The following is a 22,348-nucleotide window of genomic DNA, read 5'->3' on the forward strand; positions in this document are numbered from 1 at the left end:
TATTAAGTTTCAACATTCTGGGTCAAATGGTTCTCAAGTTATTGACTGAAAAGAGTTTTCTACATACAGCCCCCTGTGACCTTGACCTTTGATGGAGTGACCCCAAAAAACAACAGGAGTCATCTACTCTGTAAGCCCTATCATCCTATGAGATTTGAAGGTTCAAGGTCATATGGTTCTCTATTTTTTGACTGGAAATCGATTTCCATGTTCTGTCTGCTGCAATCTTAACCTTTAATAAAGTGACCCCAAAAATAAAAGGGGTCATCTACTCTGTCAGTCCTATCACCCTATGAAGTTTCAACATTCTGGGTCAATTGGTTCTCAAGTTACTGACTGGAAACGGATTTCTATGTTCTGTTCTCTGCGACCTTGACCTTTAATAGTGACACCAAAATCAATAGCGGTCATCTACTCTGCATGTCCAGTCATCCTATGAAGTTTCAACATTCTGGGTCAAGTGGTTCTCAAGTTACTGACCGGAAATGGTTTTCCATGTTCAGGCCCCTGTGACCTTGACCTTTAACGGCGACTCCAAAATCGTTAGGGGTGATCTACTATGCATGTCCAATCATCCTATGAATTTTCAACATTCTGGGTCAAGTGGTTCTCAAGTTATTGATCGGAAATGGTTTTCCATGTTCACACCCCTGTGACCTTGACCTTTATTAGTGACCCCAAAATCAATAGCGGTCATCTAGTTTGCATGAACAATCATCCTATGAAGATTCAACATTTTTGGTCAGTTGTTCTCAAGTTATTGATTGGTTTTCCATGTTCAGGCCCCTGTAACCTTGACCTTTAAAAGTGATCCCAAAATCAATAGGGGTCATCTTCTCTGCATGATCAATCATCCTATGAAGTTTCAACATTCTGGGTCAAGTGGTTCTCAAGTTATTGATCAGAAATGGTTTTCCATGTTCAGGCCCCTGTGACCTTGACCTTTGGAGTGACCCCAAAAACGATAGGGGTCATCTACTCCATAAGCCCTGCCACCCTATGAAGTTTGAAGGTTCTAGGTCAAATGTTTCTCCAGTTATTTATTGGAAAAGAAGTGTGATGGACGGACAGACAGACAGGGCAAAAAAACAGGAGTCAGAATGATCAACTGTATTTTAAAACACAGGTTTTCCTACCAGACATGAACAGATTGCCATAAAACAGGATAGCAAAAGTCGTTTTCAAAGTTATTGAATAAACATTCTGACCACGTTTCTCTAGGATTTGGCCAAGAGTGTAAATGAATGTTAACAGAAACTGTTGACGACAGAGGAAAGGTAACGGATGATGAACAGTGGGCAATCACAATGTTCAGGTGAGCTAAAAATTGTTAAAAGGTGTTGAACAGACAAGAAATTCTGCATTATGATCTTTGATCTCACTGTATGATCTTGACTTTAACCCTATGTTGCTGAAAAGTTTGATTTTGTACATACTTTCATAATAGATATTGCGTTTTCAATCCTTCAGGCAAACAAAACGGAACATAATGCTTGCAGGATTTTGTAATTTTATGTATCCTCAGAAGTTAGGGTAAAATTAATTCAACTTAAACACTTTGCGGCCATCTACTGAAGTACAGCCTTCTAAGAAAGCCATGAATTTTCTAAATGGGTTTTGGCAATAAGAACACTTTTGCAGCTTTTTATAGTTCTTTAGAATTGTAATTTTGTTTTATAACTTCTAAATGAATCTGAGAGATTTTGCTTCCCCCAAAAAGCATTGATTTGCTAGACTGTATTACAAGAAAAGAAACTTAAATCGTCTGTTTTATAGCAAGTGATATTTTTTGCAGTTTAACCTGTATCAAGAATCGAGATAACAAACATCTTCAAAAAGGCAGAAAGAGAAAAAACAAAGTTGATTAAATATAAAATCACCAGGTTTGTTTTTATACCTTTATTCACTGTATGCAATTTACTGGTTTTACAATAACAAACAAATTCATGCCAAGATTTAACAGAAAAAGCAGACAATACTATCTTCCGGAGAAACACGCACAGGATACACAGAATAACAAGACTTAACTAGAAACCAAAACACACCGAGGCAGAACCTTTCATTGATGTTCCATGACAGGCTTTCAAAAATTTATATTGCAGATTAAAATACAGTTACATGCCAAATTAATTGTTTGTCTGTTTGTTTTGGGTTAAACACCGTTTTTCAACAGTATTTCAGTCATGTAACGGCGGGCAGTTAACCTAACCAGTGTTCCTGGATTCTGTACCAGAAAAAACCTGTTCTCCGCAAGTAACTGCCAACTTCCCCACATAAATCAGAGGTGGAGGACTAATGATTTCAGACACAATGTTGTTTATCAAATAGTCACGGAGAACATACGCCCCGCCCGAGGATCAAACTCACGTACCCGCGATCCATAGACCAACGCTTTTACCTACTGAGCTAAGCGGGCAGGCATGCCAAATTAAAGTTCACAAAACAGTTATTACCATAGACTTACATGTGTATTGAAATATTGTAAAGCAGTTGTACCACTGTGATATATATTGCTGGAAATCATAAAATGTTATTTCTTAATTAATACCTTTTGCTACAAAATAACCTTAACTTGAATTGTATACACCTTTGCAATCAAATGTTACAAACTCACAAATTTAATACGATTTTTTTCATCAGGTTTTCCTTTAAAGAAACAGCAAACATTTCAAAATTTGTTTATTCTTCAAAGAATTCTAAATGTGTCTTTATTGTTATGTATGCAAAATATTAAAACTAAACTATACTACATTATCTTAATAACCTGCAAAGTTTTATGAATGCTGGTCGAATACAGAATTTGCACTTGTGTTCACCAACAAATTAGGAAATGTATGCAAGTATATTGTTGGGAAAACTTTGTTTTGTGAACATCAATTTTGTATGGTACTGTAGCAGCTGCCTCACCTTGGTCTATATCACCGTTACTAGCATGTTTTTGGCTGACATAGAGAAAGGTTTGAAACTGAACAATCTAATGTGATTTTAGTAATATATCCTCTAACCAATTCAAAAATAAAATTTAAAAAAATAATGTAAACAAAAATATCCTTACCAATTACCAGTAACCATAATCAAATTATTTTATTAATAACATAATAAATTCTAAGTGTAACATTTTATGAACTTGACCGCATACTCCAGTCTTTCAATCTTAATTACTAGATATTCCTATTCAATGCACTGCCATTGGTCTAGATTTTAGTTAATTAACTGCTACTTTCTCAACACAGAAAATTAACATTCTAAAAGGTATATTGAAAGAATTAGAAATATCAATGTACTCTCATTCCAAACATTTTAACCTTTAGCCTGCTGCCGGCAAGTGATTCTGCCTTTGCGGCCAGTGCACACCAAGATCAGCCTGCACATCCGTGCAGGCTGATCATGGTCTGCACTGTTTGCTATTCAGTCAGTAAATTTTAAGTGAACACCCCTCTGAATAAGAAGTGGTACTGCCCAAATTGAAAGATGGACCCGTCCATTTTAGAAATTTAGCAGGGTAAGGGTTAAAGGCTGAAATTTTGATAATCTCAACTTAATACTGAACACAAAGTCTTTTCCCACACAAATGGGTTACATCTGGTACTGTATTTTATTTTATTAACATTTCTTATACTTAGGAACAGAAAAGACTTTTGACTATCATAAACTCTTGCAATAAAAACATACACTACATTAACAATACATCAAAATTTTAGAACAAAGTACGATAAAAATGTTGTAAGTGGAGATTTATTTTAAATGAAAATTTTACTGTGTTACAAACACAGTAGATAGACTTTGTATACATTCTAGTTTGGTAAATTACCATCTAAACTCTATAAATCAGTGAAAATACTTTCTCTGAAAAAAAATGATGCAAATCTTCAGTGTGTGTCTAACAAACAATCATTCAGCATAAGTACAACTATATATCTTAAAAATAATGACTTAGCAATAATCTAACTTTCAATGATGTAAAATATATACAGCTACTCTACAGATTATATTTCATTAAATTATAAATAATTATCAAAAAATGAGTATGAACCTTTGCACGTCATTTTTTTTTAAAGCACTATATGAACTAAGATATAATCTAGAAACAAATCAAGGCATTCTATGTAGACCAGTCAAAACATGGCAATATTTACATGCAAAAACAGGTGTCGGAAGCTAAAACAGAGCACTTCTTTTACTTAAGACTAAAGGTTTCACAACTAGTTATAGGTGAATGTTTTATGCAGTTTTAAAACAGTTGTTGATACTTATATGAACAAGATAGAATATGATGTGGTTGAATAATTATGACGTCTATTGCTAGTAGTCATTATTAACCAGTCACTGTACTGACCCCCAAAACAAATCTAACAAACAGATATTAGTTATGAACAAGTTTGAGTACATGTGTCCTCATTATCATAATTTTCACAGAGGGGTTGGATTACATTTATTTAAAGTCTGACCACCCAGAATTAAGTCTCCACCAACACAAGCCACAGAATTTTAGAATGAAGAATTTAAGTAAAGACACTAGGCAATTTTCGTGTGATTATGAAATTTTGATTGGCCATTCAGCATTCTTCTGAAGTAAATAGAGCTCAAGGCTTTTATCAAAAACTGGACAATGTTGAAATCACATATAGAGAATTACCTAATTTCACGTCATTACAGGTCCACTACCTTGATGAAATGTTTTAACCCTTACCCTGCTATATTTCTATAATGAACTTGTCCATCTTTCAGTTTGGACAGTATCATTAACTGTTGAAAGGGGTGCTTACCAAAAAGATACTGACTGAATGGCGAACAGTGTAGATCTTGATCAGACTACAGGGATGTGCAGGCTGATCATGACATATACTGGTCGCAAAGGCAGACTCAAGTCCTGTCCAGCATGATAAGGGTTAAGATTATATTTGATTATGGATCATTTTTCCTCATATTATGTATGTACTGTTTATGTATACTGTATACACCTCATTTAATAGGTAATTCACAATGCTGAGATCCCATACATAACTCGGACATTTTTTGCCTTTTAACACTTCTATGGCATCTACTGTGAAATCATTACTATTCATGTGGGTGGAGGGAGGGGCTAACTTTCGTTAATCCACTTAATAAAATATCTGTGAACAAGAAAAATTTGCACTCAATTTTATGACTGAATGTTGCAATCCATGAATTTATATCCCCAAGAAATTGCTATTTTGGCTAAAACAACAAAATTTTCATGTGTACAAAACTGTATGATTTCACAGTACATGACATCTTTACATTCAGAAACAGATGAAAAAGATGAAAATGGATGATTTCATATAAATTTATTCCTTAAAACTTTTATACATTACAATAAAGATGAACACCATTACTAAATGTGTATTTTAAAACAGAACACAAATGTTATGAAGTCACAGACTTCACAATAACACTGCCATACAACTACTATAAAATCAGATATTTTCGTGAGGCTAAAAATTTGCTGTAATGTTAGCATGGTAGACTGTTGATGATATTGGCCTGCTTGTTTAAAAGACAGGACTACTGAATAGTAACACTTTTACAAGTACTTATTTCCACAAAGGACAGAAAATATAGCAAAAAATAAAACCCTTGTGAAAATATCTGATTTTACAATATATGAATACAATTACATAATACCAAACCTAAGCAGCAATAATCTATGTAGGTTTTTACAAACTGTAAAATCAGAAATTCCTGCTTTTTGTTTTGGTTTTTCCTTTAGTACTCTATGATCCGTGAGTTATCATTCAAAGATTAGCAAGGCAAAGAGATTATGTTACAGAATTCATAAAGTCCCATTGTAAGGAAATGTTGCCTGTCCTAAAACCTGCTATGTAGAGTAACTGTAGAAGTCCAGTAATTGCTTGAGCAACATTTTTAGGAGTGTTTTTAAACCATATACTACAGCATTTTTGTTGTTTAAATATAAACTGTTGCTAAATTTCTGGAACACAAAAATTTAAAATTAAAAAATCTCAATACATGTCAACATATTTACAATTTTTCTTTCAAGATTTTATTTCTATAGTACATGAATTAACATATATGACTTAATTTACTCTAAAAACAAGTTGTTTTATTTTCTCCATAGCTGCTTTAAAGGTTCAGAACAGATATAAACTCAAGAAAAGAGTAATTTTGTGAACATTGTAAATATTTTGGAATAAGAATCATCATATACAAACAAAAACAATTTTCAGTATACCTAAAACTAGACCAAAACAGGAGTACAACAGTCATTGAGACACTAGTAATGAAAAAGGGGACTTGGGTGTAGTAATCCACAGCTAAATTTTGAATGCACAAGAACAATGCCTCATTTATCAATGTAAAGTACATGATGCACAACAGAGTAAAGATAAAAAAAAAAAAATTGTATGTGTATATATATGTATATATTATAGTTTTCGCTGTTTATATGACTAGCAAATGTTAGACCACTGACACCAGAAAGAAAATAACAAAATCCCAATTTGGATAGCATCTATCTAGCTAAATGCTGAGGAATGAGAAAATTACTTTTATGTCTTCGTGAAAATTAATTTGAAGAGAAATGTGAGAAAAAAAATTGAAATTTTATCATGAATAGAACCTGTTTTATGGATATGGCAGTTTACTTCAGACACAAGCAAGTATAATGACCTGTACATTTTTCTTGTGCCAGTCTGGATCTCATAATTACACATACCGGTTCATAAAGTGGATGACAGATAGCATATAGATCTTTTTATTGATATTTTCTTTCTAATCTTGTGCCAGTGCTCCAGATAAAAAGCACTTATAACACTGCCATTTTTTTAAACTGCTGAACTGCAGTTCAATACAGTTTTAGGTATTCTTTCTATAATCAAGTATCACACACAGTAAAGCTCAATCATGCATGCATGTCATTACAATACCGAACTTAACAAAATAATGTCAATTTATTTGGCTAAAACAATATCTTTATCAACAATGTGTACAATTTTTTTTCCTAAAGGGAGACTATTCTACCATTTCTTCTTATGTTCATCCATGCTTACTCCCCCTGGTCCAAATGCAACCACAAGTAACAGACCACCAACCACTGAGAGGGTCTGAAAGAAGTCATACTTCAGAAAATCCCTCATTGGCTTGTACCCAGGGATATTCCAAAATGCGTTAAAATAAAAGTTCAGACAAGTAAGCCAGACTACTAGAACAAGGGCAGACAACTTTGTTTTATATCCAACGGCAATGAGAATGATTAATGCTGTGCCGACCAGATTCTGAATGATTTGAAGGAAGTCCAGTTCAAAGCGTAGTAATGTGAGGAACATCAGGACAAGCAGTATGCGCCCACTGAGCTGCATATACTGCTTCGGGTTGTTTTCTCCGAGTGAAGGGAGACCGGCAAACAGGCTCCGACCTTCAGCTTTGTTTTCAGCCAGCAACAACAATACACCACCAGCCAGGGCAAGGTTTCTGAAACAATTTAACAAACATTATCATTTGATATAAATTTTGTGTCACTATTTCTTGAAAAGAAAATATGCATAACTGACTACTTCATTAATATGGCAGTTCAAGAATTTTTTTTATTTAACACAGATTTTTAAAAAAAATTCAGGATATACTTGGGAATAAAGCCAATAAATACAGCAGGACAGTGTGATTGATAATTTACTGAACTTAGTTGGACCCTCAAGCAGGCCATAAAAAGTCTCCCCAAACTTAATTTAGTTTGTTATATTTTCTAGTACTTTGAGATCTTGGGAGTCCATTGAATGTATCTATAAAACAGAATTTCACACAAACTGGTGCTAGGGGTGTTGCACATTTCATTACCTCTCTACTACAATACTTAAACAAAAGTCTGCAATTATTTTTCTCCATTGTGTTATGACTCATTCAAAACAGAGCCTAATTATTTTCTATGCAAGTCTTTCCATGAAAGGTTATGATTTATGAAATACACAACAACATTCATGCTCCTGGCACAAGTAACTTCTAGTTTAACAAAAATCACGTTGGACATGGCAATTCCCCTTCCCCAACTCCTGCAGTAGTGAATGTGGCCAAATAGGAAATATTTTGTAATGCCTGTTAATGGAGGGAGATTAATATAAGACAAGGAGATATTTCAAGCAAAGGAGAGTTACGATTCTTGTCTATCCCACAATTTCTTTTTATTGAGTAGATTCAAAGAAATTCATTTCATAGTTTTGTGTTATGTTAGAATCATAGTTTTTGTGTTCAAAATATACATGTTACAGATGGAAGCACACATAAGACTGATAGACAGACAGTATCCCCATCAGATACTCTGTATGGCAATGATAAACACATAGAAATAGCTGTAAACCATTTCACATGTTACATAATCATAATCATGGAATGAATGTTCATTAGGCAAGCATTGTTTTACCACCTCCCAACTTTTAGAACAAGATTTGTGTACTCAAAATATTCAAAATTTTGCATCATTTTCAAAAAAATTATTGGAAATTCTTAAATTCTGTTTTAATCATGTACAAAAAATAATACAAATTTGAATTCTATATTACCGTAACGGCCGACCATTCATATAATCGTATCAAGCATTATAATTATCCAATATGTTATCCAGTAATTTAATTATCGCCAACTGACTGCCTACTCAAATAAAATTATTGCCAATTGACTACCTACTCAAATAAAATTATTGCCAATTGACTGCCTACTCAAATAAAATTATTGCTAATTGATTATCCTCCTTTCAACAACGAATGTTGTTTAGATACAAGTTTTGTCTTCACAGATTATCGATTTTTCACACCTTTTGGTCCATAAAAACTGTGAAGTACGGGTAGGCAAAATTGATAGTTTCTGCAGACAGACAGATTCAAGTCATTTTCATCAACTAGAAATTATCAAGAGCCATATTTTTTGGTCGCAAATGACTCAAGAGACAACCAACAGCGTAACCCCTGATAACAGCCCAGTGTTCCATTTCAACACATTCTTACACTACAAACTGTCTCCAAAAAAAAAAGAAAACAGATTTCAAGCAATATCTTACCTCATCAAAAACTTCAGGTCCCAGATTATGCTGTAGGCAACAGTCTGAAAAACGATAAATTAAGTCAGTGTCTAGACTACAGTTGACAGTACAGTCACATTATATTTATCTATCAACTCTGTTTGTGGTAGAATTAAGGTCAAAATCAGAAAGTTTTCACTTCTGACTCACTTTCCTTTTAGTTCTATTGACTTGGATCAGAATTCCTTGTCACATGACAGGCAAGAACTTTGATGTAAAGCCGTAATGCCATGTCTCATGAAAGCTGAACAGGTAAAAGTCGCGGGTATGAAAAAGTCAAACACACCTGAGTTAATACAGATATATACAAAACCGACATAAATGAAACCCGAGTGCACAGATGACAAAATATTAAGATCTCACATATCGAAAAAACAAGAGCTGTCGGAGGACAGCAACGCTCAACTATTCAACAGCCTTGTCGCTTGAATGAATACCAAAGTCGAAAAAGGGGCATAATTTAGTAAAAAAGTAAAATAGGGTTATGGAACCTGCATAGCGCTTATCAGCTAAAGACAGTGGACAAGTGTGTGAAGTTTCAATCCATTTCCATTAGTGGGTACTGAGATACCAGCTTACATATAAGAATTTAACCCAAAACTCCTAAGTTGAAAAAGGGGCATAATTTTGTAAAATGCGAAGTTGAGTTATTGACCCTTTGCACTGCATGTCATATCATGACAGTGAACTAGTGTGTGAAGTTTCAATCCTTTCCCATTAGTGGATACTGAGATACCAGCTTACATACAAAAACTTAACCAAAAATTCCTACATTGAAAAAGGGGCATAATTTTGTAAAAAAAATGAAATAAAGTTATGGAACCTGCTTTGTGCATGTCAGATCATGACAGTGAACAAGTGGTGAAGTTTCAATCCATTCCCATTAGTGAGTACTGAGATACCAGCTTACATACAAAACCATAAACAAAAAATTCTAAGTCGAAAAAGGAGCATAATTTTGTAAAAAAGCAAAACAGAGTTATGGAACCTGTGCAATGTAAGTCAATTTATCACTGTAAATAAGTGTGTGAAGTTTCAATCCATTCCCACAAGTGGTTACTGAGATACCAGCTTACATACAAAACCTTAACAAAAAATTTCTAAGTCAAAAAAGGGGCATAATTTTGTAAAAAAGCAAAATAGAGTTATGGAACCTGTGCAATGTAAGTCAGTTTATCACAGTGAATAAGTGTGTGAAGTTTCAATCCATTCCCACAAGTGGTTGCTGAGATACCAGCTTACATACAAAAACTTAACCAAATCGGGACACGGACGCCGACGCAGACGCGGACACCGACGCATGGGCAAGTCCAATAGCTCTACTATTCTATGAATAGTCGAGCTAAAAACTGTTTTAATAATTGTACTACAGAAACTTCATTACCTGTAAAGCTATGATAAAGAAGAGAATTCCACAGCCAATGGGAACCTTTTGTCTACTCAAGATCATTACACATCCACCAAGCTGACCAATCAGATTGATTAGAACAAACATCGTGCCAAGGAAATACCCACATCCCCACGATATATTCATGTAGTCTCGTTGTTCTCCCCACTGTGTCCACATACGTATGCCATCTTCCAAGAAGGTGCTAATCAAACAAAACCGGGCTACGTGTGGTAATATATGTTTAGAATGCCGTAGCACCTGAAAAAGTTCAAAATAAATTAGCAAACTGAGGAGACATGAAGAGTATTAATATTGCTTCTGCTATAATTATGATGCCTGTGTTGGACCAGAGCAGTCTGAGTGACACTCATATTCCCAGTGTATACATTTATTGTTTAATGGGGTTAAATCAGTATTAATGAAGGAATCCGAGTTATGCTTGTGCACATTCAGTGGGATAAACAACACAATTTAAGGCATATCAAAACCCATGTGCAAATCAAAAATAAGCAACTTTTTAATCTGATGTGTATATTAATTAGCACTTGGTCCACTTATATACAGGCTGCACGTGTATTTTTTCATGGATAATTACACTATGTTAAGCTGAGTGTTTTTGCTTCTCCCTTAAATTAGGACAAGTGTCATTACTTAAAATGGTATTACCATGAAATACACTATTGATTTGTGGTTTATGACCCTTCATTTACAAAACCAACAAGCAAATTTGATGAATTGGTATCCCCCGCTGAAAGGGTTTGTGGTGAGGAATGGCAAAAAAATATATCCGGCAAAAAGTTAAGGATGTTAATAAGAAGCAAATAATTTCATTAGTCAAAATCAATTTAACAGAAAACAAATGTTTAATTAAAGAGTTCATAATAAATGTATGATATTTTGATCCTAACTAAAGAATTTATTTTGAATGGAATATGCTTACTGTAATAAGCTTAGCTTTTAAAATTAAATGCAGTTAATTGAAATGTGAGCTTGAAGTTGAAGAACTGGAACGAAATATTGTCTTTGAGTGGTTTGGCACCAGGTGTTGCTGTTTAACATGTACATTTGAACTTAAAAGAACAGAATGTCCTTAAGAGAACACAGGTAAGATATCTTGAACATGACTGAGGGCAAGGTTTGTGCAGTCACAACTTAACATGTTGAAGGTTTGAACATTTAAAAAAACAAAAAAAAACCAGAGCTGTCTCCATAGGATGACACATGCCCCTGATGGCACTTTGAATGAATAGTTATGGCCGATGTTAGAGTTTAGGACCTTTGACTTACGGACCTGGGTCTTGCGCGTGACACGTCGTCTTACTGTTGTACACATTCATGCCCAATAATTTTAAAATCCATGCATGAATGACAAAGATATGGACCGGACATGCCCATCAATGCACTATCATGAAATATGACCTTTAATGTCTAAATGTGACCTTGACCTTTGAGCTATGGACCTGGGTCTTGCGTGCGACACGTCGCCTTACTGTGGTACACATTCATGCCAAGTTATATGAAAATCCATCTATGGATGACAAAAATATGGACCGGACACGAATGCACTATCATGAAAATGACCTTTAACGTCTAAGTGTGACCTTGACCTTTGAGCTACGGACCTGGGTCTTGTGTACGACACGTCGCCTTACTGTGGTACACATTCATGCCAAGTTATTTGAAAATCCATCCATCGATGACAAAGATATGGACCAGACACGAATGCACTATCATGAAAAATTACCTTTAACGTCTAAGTGTGACCTTGACCTTTTGAGCTACGGACCTGGGTCTTGTGCGCGACACCAGGGTTCGAATTTAGCCTGATTTTCTACTTGCATTTTTTCGCAAGTGGTATTTTTTTAACTTGCTAAATGAAAAAAAACTTGCATTTTCCGCGACATGTTACTTTATTAGAACATTAACACAAACATCCATGTGACAAGTCCAGCCAATCGTATTTGCGCTATATAAATTGTAACTTATTAACAGATTACCAAAAAACCCACCGGATGCGGTAAACGTCATCAAAATTGGCGCAGGTACTTGTCAGCAGTTGAAAAGACATGCGCACGGGACATGTATCGAGTGTAAATGTCCTTTTACGATGAAAGATGAAAGAGTGCTCCGAAAGAAAGAACAGTGTAAGATCGAGACGACCGTTAGAAATGCACATTATTCGGCCAAAAATTTTCACTCGCAAAAAAATGCTGGTGTCTGAAATCTCACCTTGCAGTTTGAAATTTGCACTCGCATTTCGCGAGTATGCGAGCTAAAATTCGAACCCTGGACACGTCGTCTTACTGTGGTACATATTCATGCCAAGTTATTTGAAAATCCATTCATCGATGACAAAGATATGGACCGGACACGAAAATTGCGGACAGACCGACAGACTGACAGACGGTTCAAAAACTATATGCCTCCCTTCGGGGGCATAAAAAAAAAGGAATGGAAATATATATATGTATATATATATTTTTTTAGGGGGTGGGGGTGCGGGGGAACGGGAGAGGAAACAAAATTTCACATGCTGATTATAAATATTGATGGAAAATTAAAAATGAAAAAAAAAAAAGGGTAAAAGGGTGAATTTGGGGGTGGGGGTGGGGGGGGGGGCAGAGGATGCATGATCAGTTGTGGGCATGACTGGGTGGAGGAGTGAGGCGGGGGAATGGTACAACTTGCATGTTGATAAATAATCATGGAAGGTTTGAAAAAAATCTAAAATAAGAAATGAAAAAAAAAATTTTTTTATGGGGGGGGGGGGGGGGGGGGAGGGGGTGTGACCAAGGCTTTTGGGCGACCAGGTGTGGGTGCGCAACTTCACATGTTTATAATAAATGTTCACAGAAAAGAATGAAAGAAATTTAATGAAATTCTGCCAAATGGTAAGTTTGTTATGTACAAATATGTGGATTTTTAGACAATTAAAGGGAAATAACTCTGAAGTTACAAAAGAAATCCGTATGAAATTGTGTGTGCACAACCACAATATAGTGCTCTAAATTCTGTTAAAGTTTCATAGTTCAAGGTCAAATATATCAAAAGTTATGATGCAGAAATTGCCATATCTATAGTACCCTACATAGTTAACACTAGAAACTTTTAAGGGCCGTAACTCTGGTGTTACTTGGGCAATCTGTCTGAAACTTGATGGGCCCCATCATAACCTCGTAGTGGTGAACATGTATACGAAGAAAAAAATCTAAAATAAGGATTGATTTTTTTTTTTGGTGGGGGGGGGGGATGTCGGGGGATGGGGAGGGGTGTGATCAAGGCATCGGGGTGACCAGGTGTGGGTACACAACTTCACATGTTTACAATAAATGTTCATGGAAAAGAATGAAAGAAATTTAATGAAATTCTACCAAATAGTAAGTTTGTTATGTACAAATATGTGGATTTTTATACAATGAAAGGGCAATAACTCTTAATTTACAAATAAATCTGAACGAAATTGTGTTTACACAACCACATTATGGTGATCTAAATTCTGTTTAAGTTTCATAGTTCTAGGTCAAATATATCAAAAGTTATTATGCAGAAATTGCCATATTTATAGTACCCTATATAGTTAACACTAGAAATTTCTAAGGGCCATAACTCTGGTGTTACTTGGGCAATCTGACTGAAACTTGACGGGCCGCAAGAACTCATAGTGGTGAACATGTATATTAAGTTTTAAATAAATATTCCCAACCATTTCCTAGATATGGCTCCGGACGGACGGACGGATGGACAACGCCAAAACTATATCCCTCCGACTTTCGTCGGGGGATAAAAACATTTATGGCAATATAAACAGACAACTAGTTTTACATTCCACCATTGCAGTTTTTCCTCAATTAAATTTGACTTTATCTTAGAAATAAGCAATAAAATTAAACAAGAGCACTGCCTGCAGGTGCCACCATTTGTCTGCAAGTTCCTAGTTCATGAGTTTTTATGTGCCTTATACTGAAAATAAGCCTAACTGACACTACTGTACACCAAAATCTGTACCATAAAAATTAAACTTCTTCCCAGTAGCTTAAAAATAATAGGCCCAAATGGGCCTTAGTCCCTCACTTGAAGACAACCTTAATAACTATCTGACTTCAAACTAGGTTTGGTGAAAATCCTTTAAGATGTTCATTAAAACAAAAGTTATTTAATGTTTTTTCTATATTTTGCTGTCACGCACCAAAAACGTATAACCATCAGAAGAAATCATTCAAAGCTAATTCTATTTTAACTCTAGTAGCCCCTAAAAGGGCCTAAGTGCCCCTATTTGAACAAATTTGGCATAAGATCTTAAAATGATGTTACAAAGTTTGATGAAGATCCATCAAATGGCTCATTAGAAGAAGTACTTTAAAGGTATTTCTATTTTTAAGTTAACTCTAGCAGCCCCTTAAAGGGGCCAAGAGTTCGCCAATTGAACAAATTTTGAAGAGGACCTTATAATGATGCTACTATTTTTAGACCTAGTGGCCCCTACAAAAAGCCGACTGCCCCCCATTCAAACAAATTTAAGACAGGACTTCATGAGAAAGTCTTTTAAAGGTACATGTATTCCTATTTTTGGCTCAAAAAAGTACCAAGTGCCCACGTTTGAACAAATATGGGAGAATATCTTATAATGATGCTACAGACCAAGTTTGATAGAGATCCATCAAGCCGTTCATGAGAAGAAGTCTTTTAAGGTATTCCTATTTTTAGTTCTAATGGCCCTAACACTTGGCCTACATTTGAACAAGGCAGTCTGAAAGACAGTATCCCCCTCCATTGCTATGGATAGTGGAAGGGTTTATGGTATTAGGTGGAACCATTAAACAATCGAGTTGTGACCCTGACCTTAAGCTGGCAGGGATGAATTTTGAATTCTGCACATCAAATTGTCATGATAAATGGAATATTACAGCCAAGTCATATTAAAATCCTTCAAGGGGTTAAGGAGATACAGAGCAGACATAAAATGGAAGGCTCAAACCTTTGACCTTGAGCTGTGACCTTGACCCCAACAAGGCTGACTCATAAGTTCTGCACATCATCTTGATGAGGTGATTAACTGACCCAAGGTTCATGAAAATCCTTCAAGGGGTTTATGAGATACAGAGCGGACACAAAATGGAAGGCTCAAACATTTGACCCCAAGTTCTGACCTTGACCTTAAGCTGACATGGCCGACTCATGAGTTCTGCACATCGTCTTGATGAGGTGATCATTTGACCCAAGTTTCATGAAAATCCTTCAAGGGGTTTAGGAGATACAGAGCGGACACAAAATCTTTGACCTTGACTTGTGACCTTGAGCCGACATGGCTGACTCGTAAGTTCTGCACATCGTCTTGAGGTGATCGTCTGACCCAAGTTTCATGATTATCCTTCAATGGGTTTAGGAGATACAGAGTGGACACAAAACTGAAGGTTCAAACCTTTGACCTCGAGTTGTGTGACCTTGAGCCAACATGGCTGACTCATAGGTTCTGCACATCGTCTTGAGGTGATCATTTGACCCAAGTTTCATGATTATCCTCCAAGGGGTTTAGGAGATACAGAGTGGAAACTAAATGAAAGGCTTAAACCTTTGACCTTGAGTTGTGACCATGACCCTGACATGGCTGACTCATGGGTTCTGCACATCGTCTTGATGAGGTGATCATTTGACCAAAGTTTCATGAAAATCCTTCAAGGGGTTTAGGAGATACTGAGTGGACATGAAATGTTAATGTACTTAGGTGCTGCTTATCTCTATCTACCGAAATTGCTAATCGTATCTTTTTTTCACACATATGTATTTGTATATTTATAAATCATGATATAAACAATCAAAAAATTTGTTATATCAGGATTTTCAAGAAAATCTTGTAACATCGAACCACTGTATTTCAGCATACCGGTCCGGGACAAGTTACACCTTATTGTGCCGAATGTGTATAGATGTTACATGCAGAGCTCCAGATAAGCTGCGTATTTGTGTATTTACGCAATTAAAATTGCAGAAAACCCAATTGAATTCATACAGTGTGCGTACTGATACGCAATTAAAATTCCTAATACCCAATTCGTAAAAAATAGCTTGCGTATCGCATTTTCCTTATAACTAGAACGGGTACGAGACTTTAACGCTAGATTTGACTGACTGGTTATACGTTACTGCAGAACAGGTTGCAATTTATCGGAAAAATAACAGGACCATTCAGTCGGCTGATCGGTGTTATTTGGACGCTTTGTAAACAATTTTACGCCGATAAAATGTAAAGAGGTTGCAGGAAAAAACATTGTTGCAGCACAAACAAACAAATTAGTGGGATAATTTGCTGTTCAACAATGACAGTTATCTGTTTGTGACGATGTAGTGTCACCAATACTGGATGACATCTTTTGGGAGAATGCATATTGCGGTGACCACATCGTTCGGGATATTGTGGATGAACTGATCTCAGACTGCATTAAAAGTGAAAAAGAAAACAACAGTATGAAACATTCATTACAATTTTAAATACATTTTTATATTAAACATTGAAGGGCGCCATTAAAATACTTAGTCAGTCCTGTTTAATGATATATACCATGTATACTGTAAGCAAAAAAATACTCAATTGTTAGTGCGAGATTGGTAAAATACCCAATTTGTTTTAGCAAATACCCAATTACTTCTGAAAAGGCTGGGTAATGATATTATTTTTACCCAATTCAAATTTCCAATACCCAATTCAGACAAAAAGTGATGGGTAAATACCCAATTGCACCAAAAGCTTATCTGGAGCTCTGTACATGTATTGTAAACTAATCAACTTTGATTTATCCATGTTTTATACAATTTGAGAATTTATGCAGAATGTTTAAACACAGAAAAAATGTACAGCAAAATATCGAAATAAATCATGTTAGGATACAATTATTGTTAGATAACTATGAAACATTTAGCAGTTTTGAAAAAATGCAATCAGTTGAACCTTTCGCTCAAAAAGCCTGATGATTAACATGATTAAAATAGAAATATCTCAAAAGTAACTTTTTGATATTTTGGCTCTTCGTTAAACAAGAGCTGTCACAGAAGACAGCGCGCTTGACTATTTCGATGCTTGATAGTGAAACTGGGCACATCTGAGGAAACTGGAGCTGTCACTGGAGTTTTTAATTACTCCAATGGTGGATGAAGATATTGCATAACAGTCTAAGTCTGTGTCAAACATATTAAGTAATAAGAAAGGTAAAGATAAATTGTATCAAAACACTATTTAAGTATATTATAAGCAAAAAGGGGGCATAATTCATTAAATAATGCTGCAAGAGTTATGCATCTTGTGTCATATGATGTGGGTGATGATGTGGAACAACTACTTCTAGTTTGAATCAAATGCATTTCATAATAACTGAGATATAGTGAAAATGCATCAAAATTAATTCTAAGTAAAAGGGGGCAGAATTCATGAAAAAAAATGGTGCCAGAGTTATGTACCTTATGTCATACGATGTGGGCGATGATGCTGAACAATTATTTTAAGTTTGAATCACATCAATCCAATAATACTAATAACAGGGATAGATTGAAAGTGCATCAAAACTTTAACCTGAAATTCTAAGTAAAAAGGGGGAATAATTCATGAAATACCGGTGCCAGAGTCATGGCCCTTATGTCAGATGATGTGGTTGATGATGAGGAATAACTATTGTAAGTTTGAATCAAATCTATCAAGTAATTACAGAGATAAGTAGAAAAAAGAGAAAATGTAAAAAAACTTTAACCAGGTGGGGATGCGAAAAGACGCCAACGGCGGGTCGAGTAGGATAGTTCTCCTTATACCTCGTATAGTCGAGCTAAAAATGATATTTTTTTATTTTTTCACACTTTCAGAGATTTAAAACTGATAATAAATGTGTACTACTGCAATTCCAGCATAGAAATGGACACTGACTTTACATTACTGGACGCAGCGTCCCAGTACTAACACTGTCTACGAAACCAAGGATCAAAAGTTCTTCAAAGTAGACTTTGAAATATGTGTAATCTCATACAACTTCTTTAATGTATGTTCTTTATAATTATCAGATAACTGCTCAATTGAGACACCATACTTAAGTAACTTTAAAAGTAAGTTCAGTTTATTCACCACGAGGTTCAAAATGCACAGGAGTCTCGTGATAATGCTTCGTTTTATTTCTCATGGAAAAGATCAGACTGTTTTTGGGATTGGAATAGTTATGGAACAAATATACATTTAAAGTTGCAAGTTGATTGCTTTCTACAGGACGTAAAACTGTAACAAGTAGGGCCTAAGCAATTTTCTTTTTCAGCAATTTAACTCAGGTGAACTGTGACATTGTCTACAGAGAAATCAGTTTTGTGTCATTTTGAAATGCGTTGTTTGGCTGAAGCGTATAGTTCCCGGAATAGTTCTAAAATGGTTTATTTTTGGGATTTTTGTTTTGTTTATATATTCAGCACAATGTGCAATATTTCCAGTTTTTGAAAATGATTGAAATTGAACTTTGTTTTAAAAAAAGTTCCGATCTTTCATTAATAATTTGCAAGCCGATGCTTACACAGCCACTAGATTTTTATTTTGGAAAACTAATCTGTAAGATACGTTTATTTTTTACTCTTTCATAATCTAATACAACATTCCATTAAACGACTTGAAATGTTTATTTATCACAGCAAATTTTCATGTATATTTACTTACATAGGTATATATAATATTAAACAAAACGTTGCTTATTTAATGTACTACAAAGCATGGTATTGGTATCGTTAAAAATACCGTATCGTTTCGTTGGTATCGGACCGCTTCGTCCTTAACGATATCCAACCCTACGTATGCAATATTTATTTTGGGATTTCTTGGATTTGAAAATACATATTTTGTAGCAGTTTGAGTTGCATACCATACCCAAATTCCGCATCAAAAATTTTCACTCATTTTATTTCAATGCACTGTGGAGATAGGGTTCAGCGTAAATTTCTTACATATATATATATATATATATATATATATCATTTCAAATTTTATCTTTTATTTTTTGTGTCCTAGCATTTCCCAAGCTGTATCGAGGACCTAATTTTTCACATGAATTTCTAATTTCAATTTGCGGAATATCCTTAAAACTATATCATCATTACTTATTCATTAAGAAATTAATTATCTGACGGCTAGAACGCAGGCTTGGCATTCGGTTACCTGAAGGCTAGACACTTCCCTAACAATATGGTTGAATACTCGAAAGATTGTTTTACAAACTGAGGATAAAGAAATACGGTGTTAATGTTAAATCATTTTTTTTTTATTCAAGGTATATAGTTTTTACGCAAATCATTGTTATGCCTACTCTAAACAGGGTTTTAATCTGTGTGCTCGTATTTTTTCATCCCAGGTTGGATACCTGTGTTTAAAAACTGAAGGTAGAGGTCTGATTTTTACAGTTTACTACTCCTGATTTATTTAAAAATTCTGTTTATTTTCAAGACTTTTAAATATATGAAACGTTGAACAAAGTTTTTGTTTACCATTACCTATTTCAACAACAACAAACTTCAAGTGTGCTGCTTATCCGAAATGGAAGTGATCTAAAACACGACCGGATGCAAATATTACATAGAGCTCATGTGACAAGCAGATGCAACAACATGGAAATGCATTATACCTGGTCAGCTACGTCCTCTGCTTTATCCATAAGCTCATTCTGCTTAGCCATAATGGCTATTCTCTTTCTGGTATACCCGGCAGGGAGCCACGTACAAAATTTTACCCGGAACCGGAAATTTATGTGGCGAACTGATTACTGACTGGTTTAAAAGCAGAGTAATAACCATTCAAAATAAAAACTAAAGATTGAAAATAAACAGAAAGAGCAACATTTTGTATGAATCGAAGATGCCAATTCTTTAATATAGATAGAAACTTACGAGTATGTACTTTAAATTATGTGATGCAAACCAATAGGGTGGTGGATTTCACTATTGTATCTCTTTTATTGTACACATTCTGTAAACAGTAGACGTCAATTTATTAAAAAACAAAGACAAATATCAAACAAGGAATGCCACGTACCAACTCCCCAAAACGAAACCCACAGCACGCAGACGTGCACATCACAAACACACACACACGCATACACACACAAAGCCAACACATGAGGACAAAACGAACAAACAAAGGAACACAGTGGGACACCGCCTTGGAACGGTCAGTGGCAAAAACACCACTGAGGAGCATAAACCGGTTTATGGTGCGCACCCAACCTCACTATTACCCCCACCATGTTCCAAAGACACGGGGCAGTGTAAATAAAAGTAATCCCCTCCAGGTGAATCTCTAACACACGTAATGGAAAACCATATTATTATAGGGCAGGATTTGACATTAACTTATTTGAAAAGGATGCCCAAAGGAATCACGAGATCTGCTTTTTTTGGAAGTCCTCCTTAGACTTTGGGATCCCTCTTAATGTGATATATAAAACAATCACAACAGGCTTTTAAGACCATTTATTGAAACATAGGCTCACGAAAGTTGTGTGCAGCCTCCCAGGTTTTGTAATGTAATGCACTTAAGCATTACGTTATAGAGTTCTTAGCTTAAAACTTAGACTTTAAATTTTAAACAGGCATTTATCTTTATTTCTATTTATCATTGGCCTAGATAAATAGGTATCCAGGAGGAATCCCCAGCTTGAAGAAGTGGGTGTTCCTCCTCAAAATTTGGGATCTTATGAGAACTTATGATTAGTAGAAATAAAACACTTTTAAGAAACAGTGTAGGGAATCACGTGACTTACAAAGGCAGATTACACGGAAAAATGGCCGATAATTTCTCCGATTCGTCAGGAAAATCAAGGTATTTCTATTGATACACATTTGTTTTAGATGTTCTTATATGTCCTATCATAATTATGCCCCTTACCTTCCGATTTCCTCTGGTACCTTTCCTTTGTTCCATTCACCTATATTTTCCGAGAACACTTGGGAAGTTTGAATATATTCGCAGTTTTTGGGATGACGGTATCCACGGACCGATCTTATTTTGTTCAGAAAATACTAATTACTGAAGTAAACGACAGTACAATGACATTAAAACTTAACAAAGTATCCAGTCCATCATAAACATGTAACGGACTGGCAAAATCAAAGCTACCAAAAAGAGAATGTCGAAATATGCGAAATGGCACTGAACACATACACAGTCTTCTAGGGCGCTGTGCACGTACAGGGTCAATGATTCAATCTTATATTATAGAAATATTTATATTTCCACGAGGCTTCTGTATTTAAAAGTGTTTTACATATTTATAATGTCAAAGGTTGAATCGCATTTTCTGAAAAACAAGATCTAAGAAAGTTCATACACTTAAGCAGACATGCTCTATATTTGTCCGCATAATTTAATTCTGAACGTGCATGAAAGAACATGCAAATGAAAATACAAAGAAAACCTTTTTACAACTTTATAGGTGGACTGCAGTTTTTCCCATTTAATTACATAAACGCAGTACTTAGGGTAATATCAATGGCAACACATACTTACATAGTGTTATATAACGTCTCGGAGACACATATAGGCACTTTAAACATATGACTACGCTTTTCTTCAAATATGAGAAAAAAAAACACGAAAATACCAAAAATGCAATTAGAGTACGAGGGTGAAAAGGCTGATGGATGTTACATAATTTTTTCCCCTAGTTTCTGTAAATTCATATGAAAGTCATGTTGTTGTTGTTGTTGTTTTTTACATATTTTCAGTATGTTTGTTGGCGGTAGGAGGAAAACCTTCATATTACAGCTACCAGTATTACTCAGATTCGAAGATTTTTTTTTCATCTGGCTCAAAAGATGTTATACAGAATCCTATCACCACGTTTCGTCGGTCCTAGAGGGAAGGTATTATGCGACTATCAAAACAGGAAAAAAATAATTTGATA

The 22,348-nt window shown here is 35.2% G+C and overlaps 1 protein-coding gene across 2 annotated transcripts; it reads right to left on the reverse strand.

The window, feature by feature from the left end:
* Positions 1-5,294: 5,294 nt before the first annotated feature.
* On the reverse strand, positions 5,295-20,465 carry LOC123546323 (surfeit locus protein 4-like). 2 transcript variants are annotated; one of them, XM_045332534.2, is made up of 4 exons: positions 20,334-20,465; positions 10,434-10,697; positions 9,029-9,072; positions 5,295-7,452 (listed from the first exon to the last, which is right to left on the reverse strand). In XM_045332534.2, the coding sequence occupies exons 2-4, from the start codon at positions 10,614-10,616 to the stop codon at positions 6,999-7,001; spliced, it is 681 nt and encodes a 226-aa protein (XP_045188469.1). In that variant the 5' UTR covers positions 10,617-10,697; positions 20,334-20,465; the 3' UTR covers positions 5,295-6,998. The 2 variants fall into 2 exon arrangements, with proteins under 2 accessions (XP_045188469.1, XP_045188461.1); XM_045332526.2 differs by lacking the exon at positions 20,334-20,465 and adding an exon at positions 20,072-20,226.
* Between the last annotated feature and the right edge of the window lie 1,883 nt (positions 20,466-22,348).

The sequence above is a fragment of the Mercenaria mercenaria genome, chromosome 15 (assembly GCF_021730395.1).
Source record: "Mercenaria mercenaria strain notata chromosome 15, MADL_Memer_1, whole genome shotgun sequence".
Classification (NCBI taxonomy): Eukaryota; Metazoa; Mollusca; class Bivalvia; order Venerida; family Veneridae; genus Mercenaria; species Mercenaria mercenaria.

Coding starts and splice junctions, on each gene's coding strand:
- LOC123546323 (XM_045332526.2), bottom strand. CDS start 20,122: ATGGCTAAGCAGAATGAGCTTATGGATAAAGCAGAGGACGTAGCTGAC. Junction 10,698..20,071: donor CAGAGGACGTAGCTGACCAG/GTATAATGCATT, acceptor GAACTTTTTCAG/GTGCTACGGCATTCTAAACA. Junction 9,073..10,433: donor TCTTTATCATAGCTTTACAG/GTAATGAAGTTT, acceptor ATCGTTTTTCAG/ACTGTTGCCTACAGCATAAT.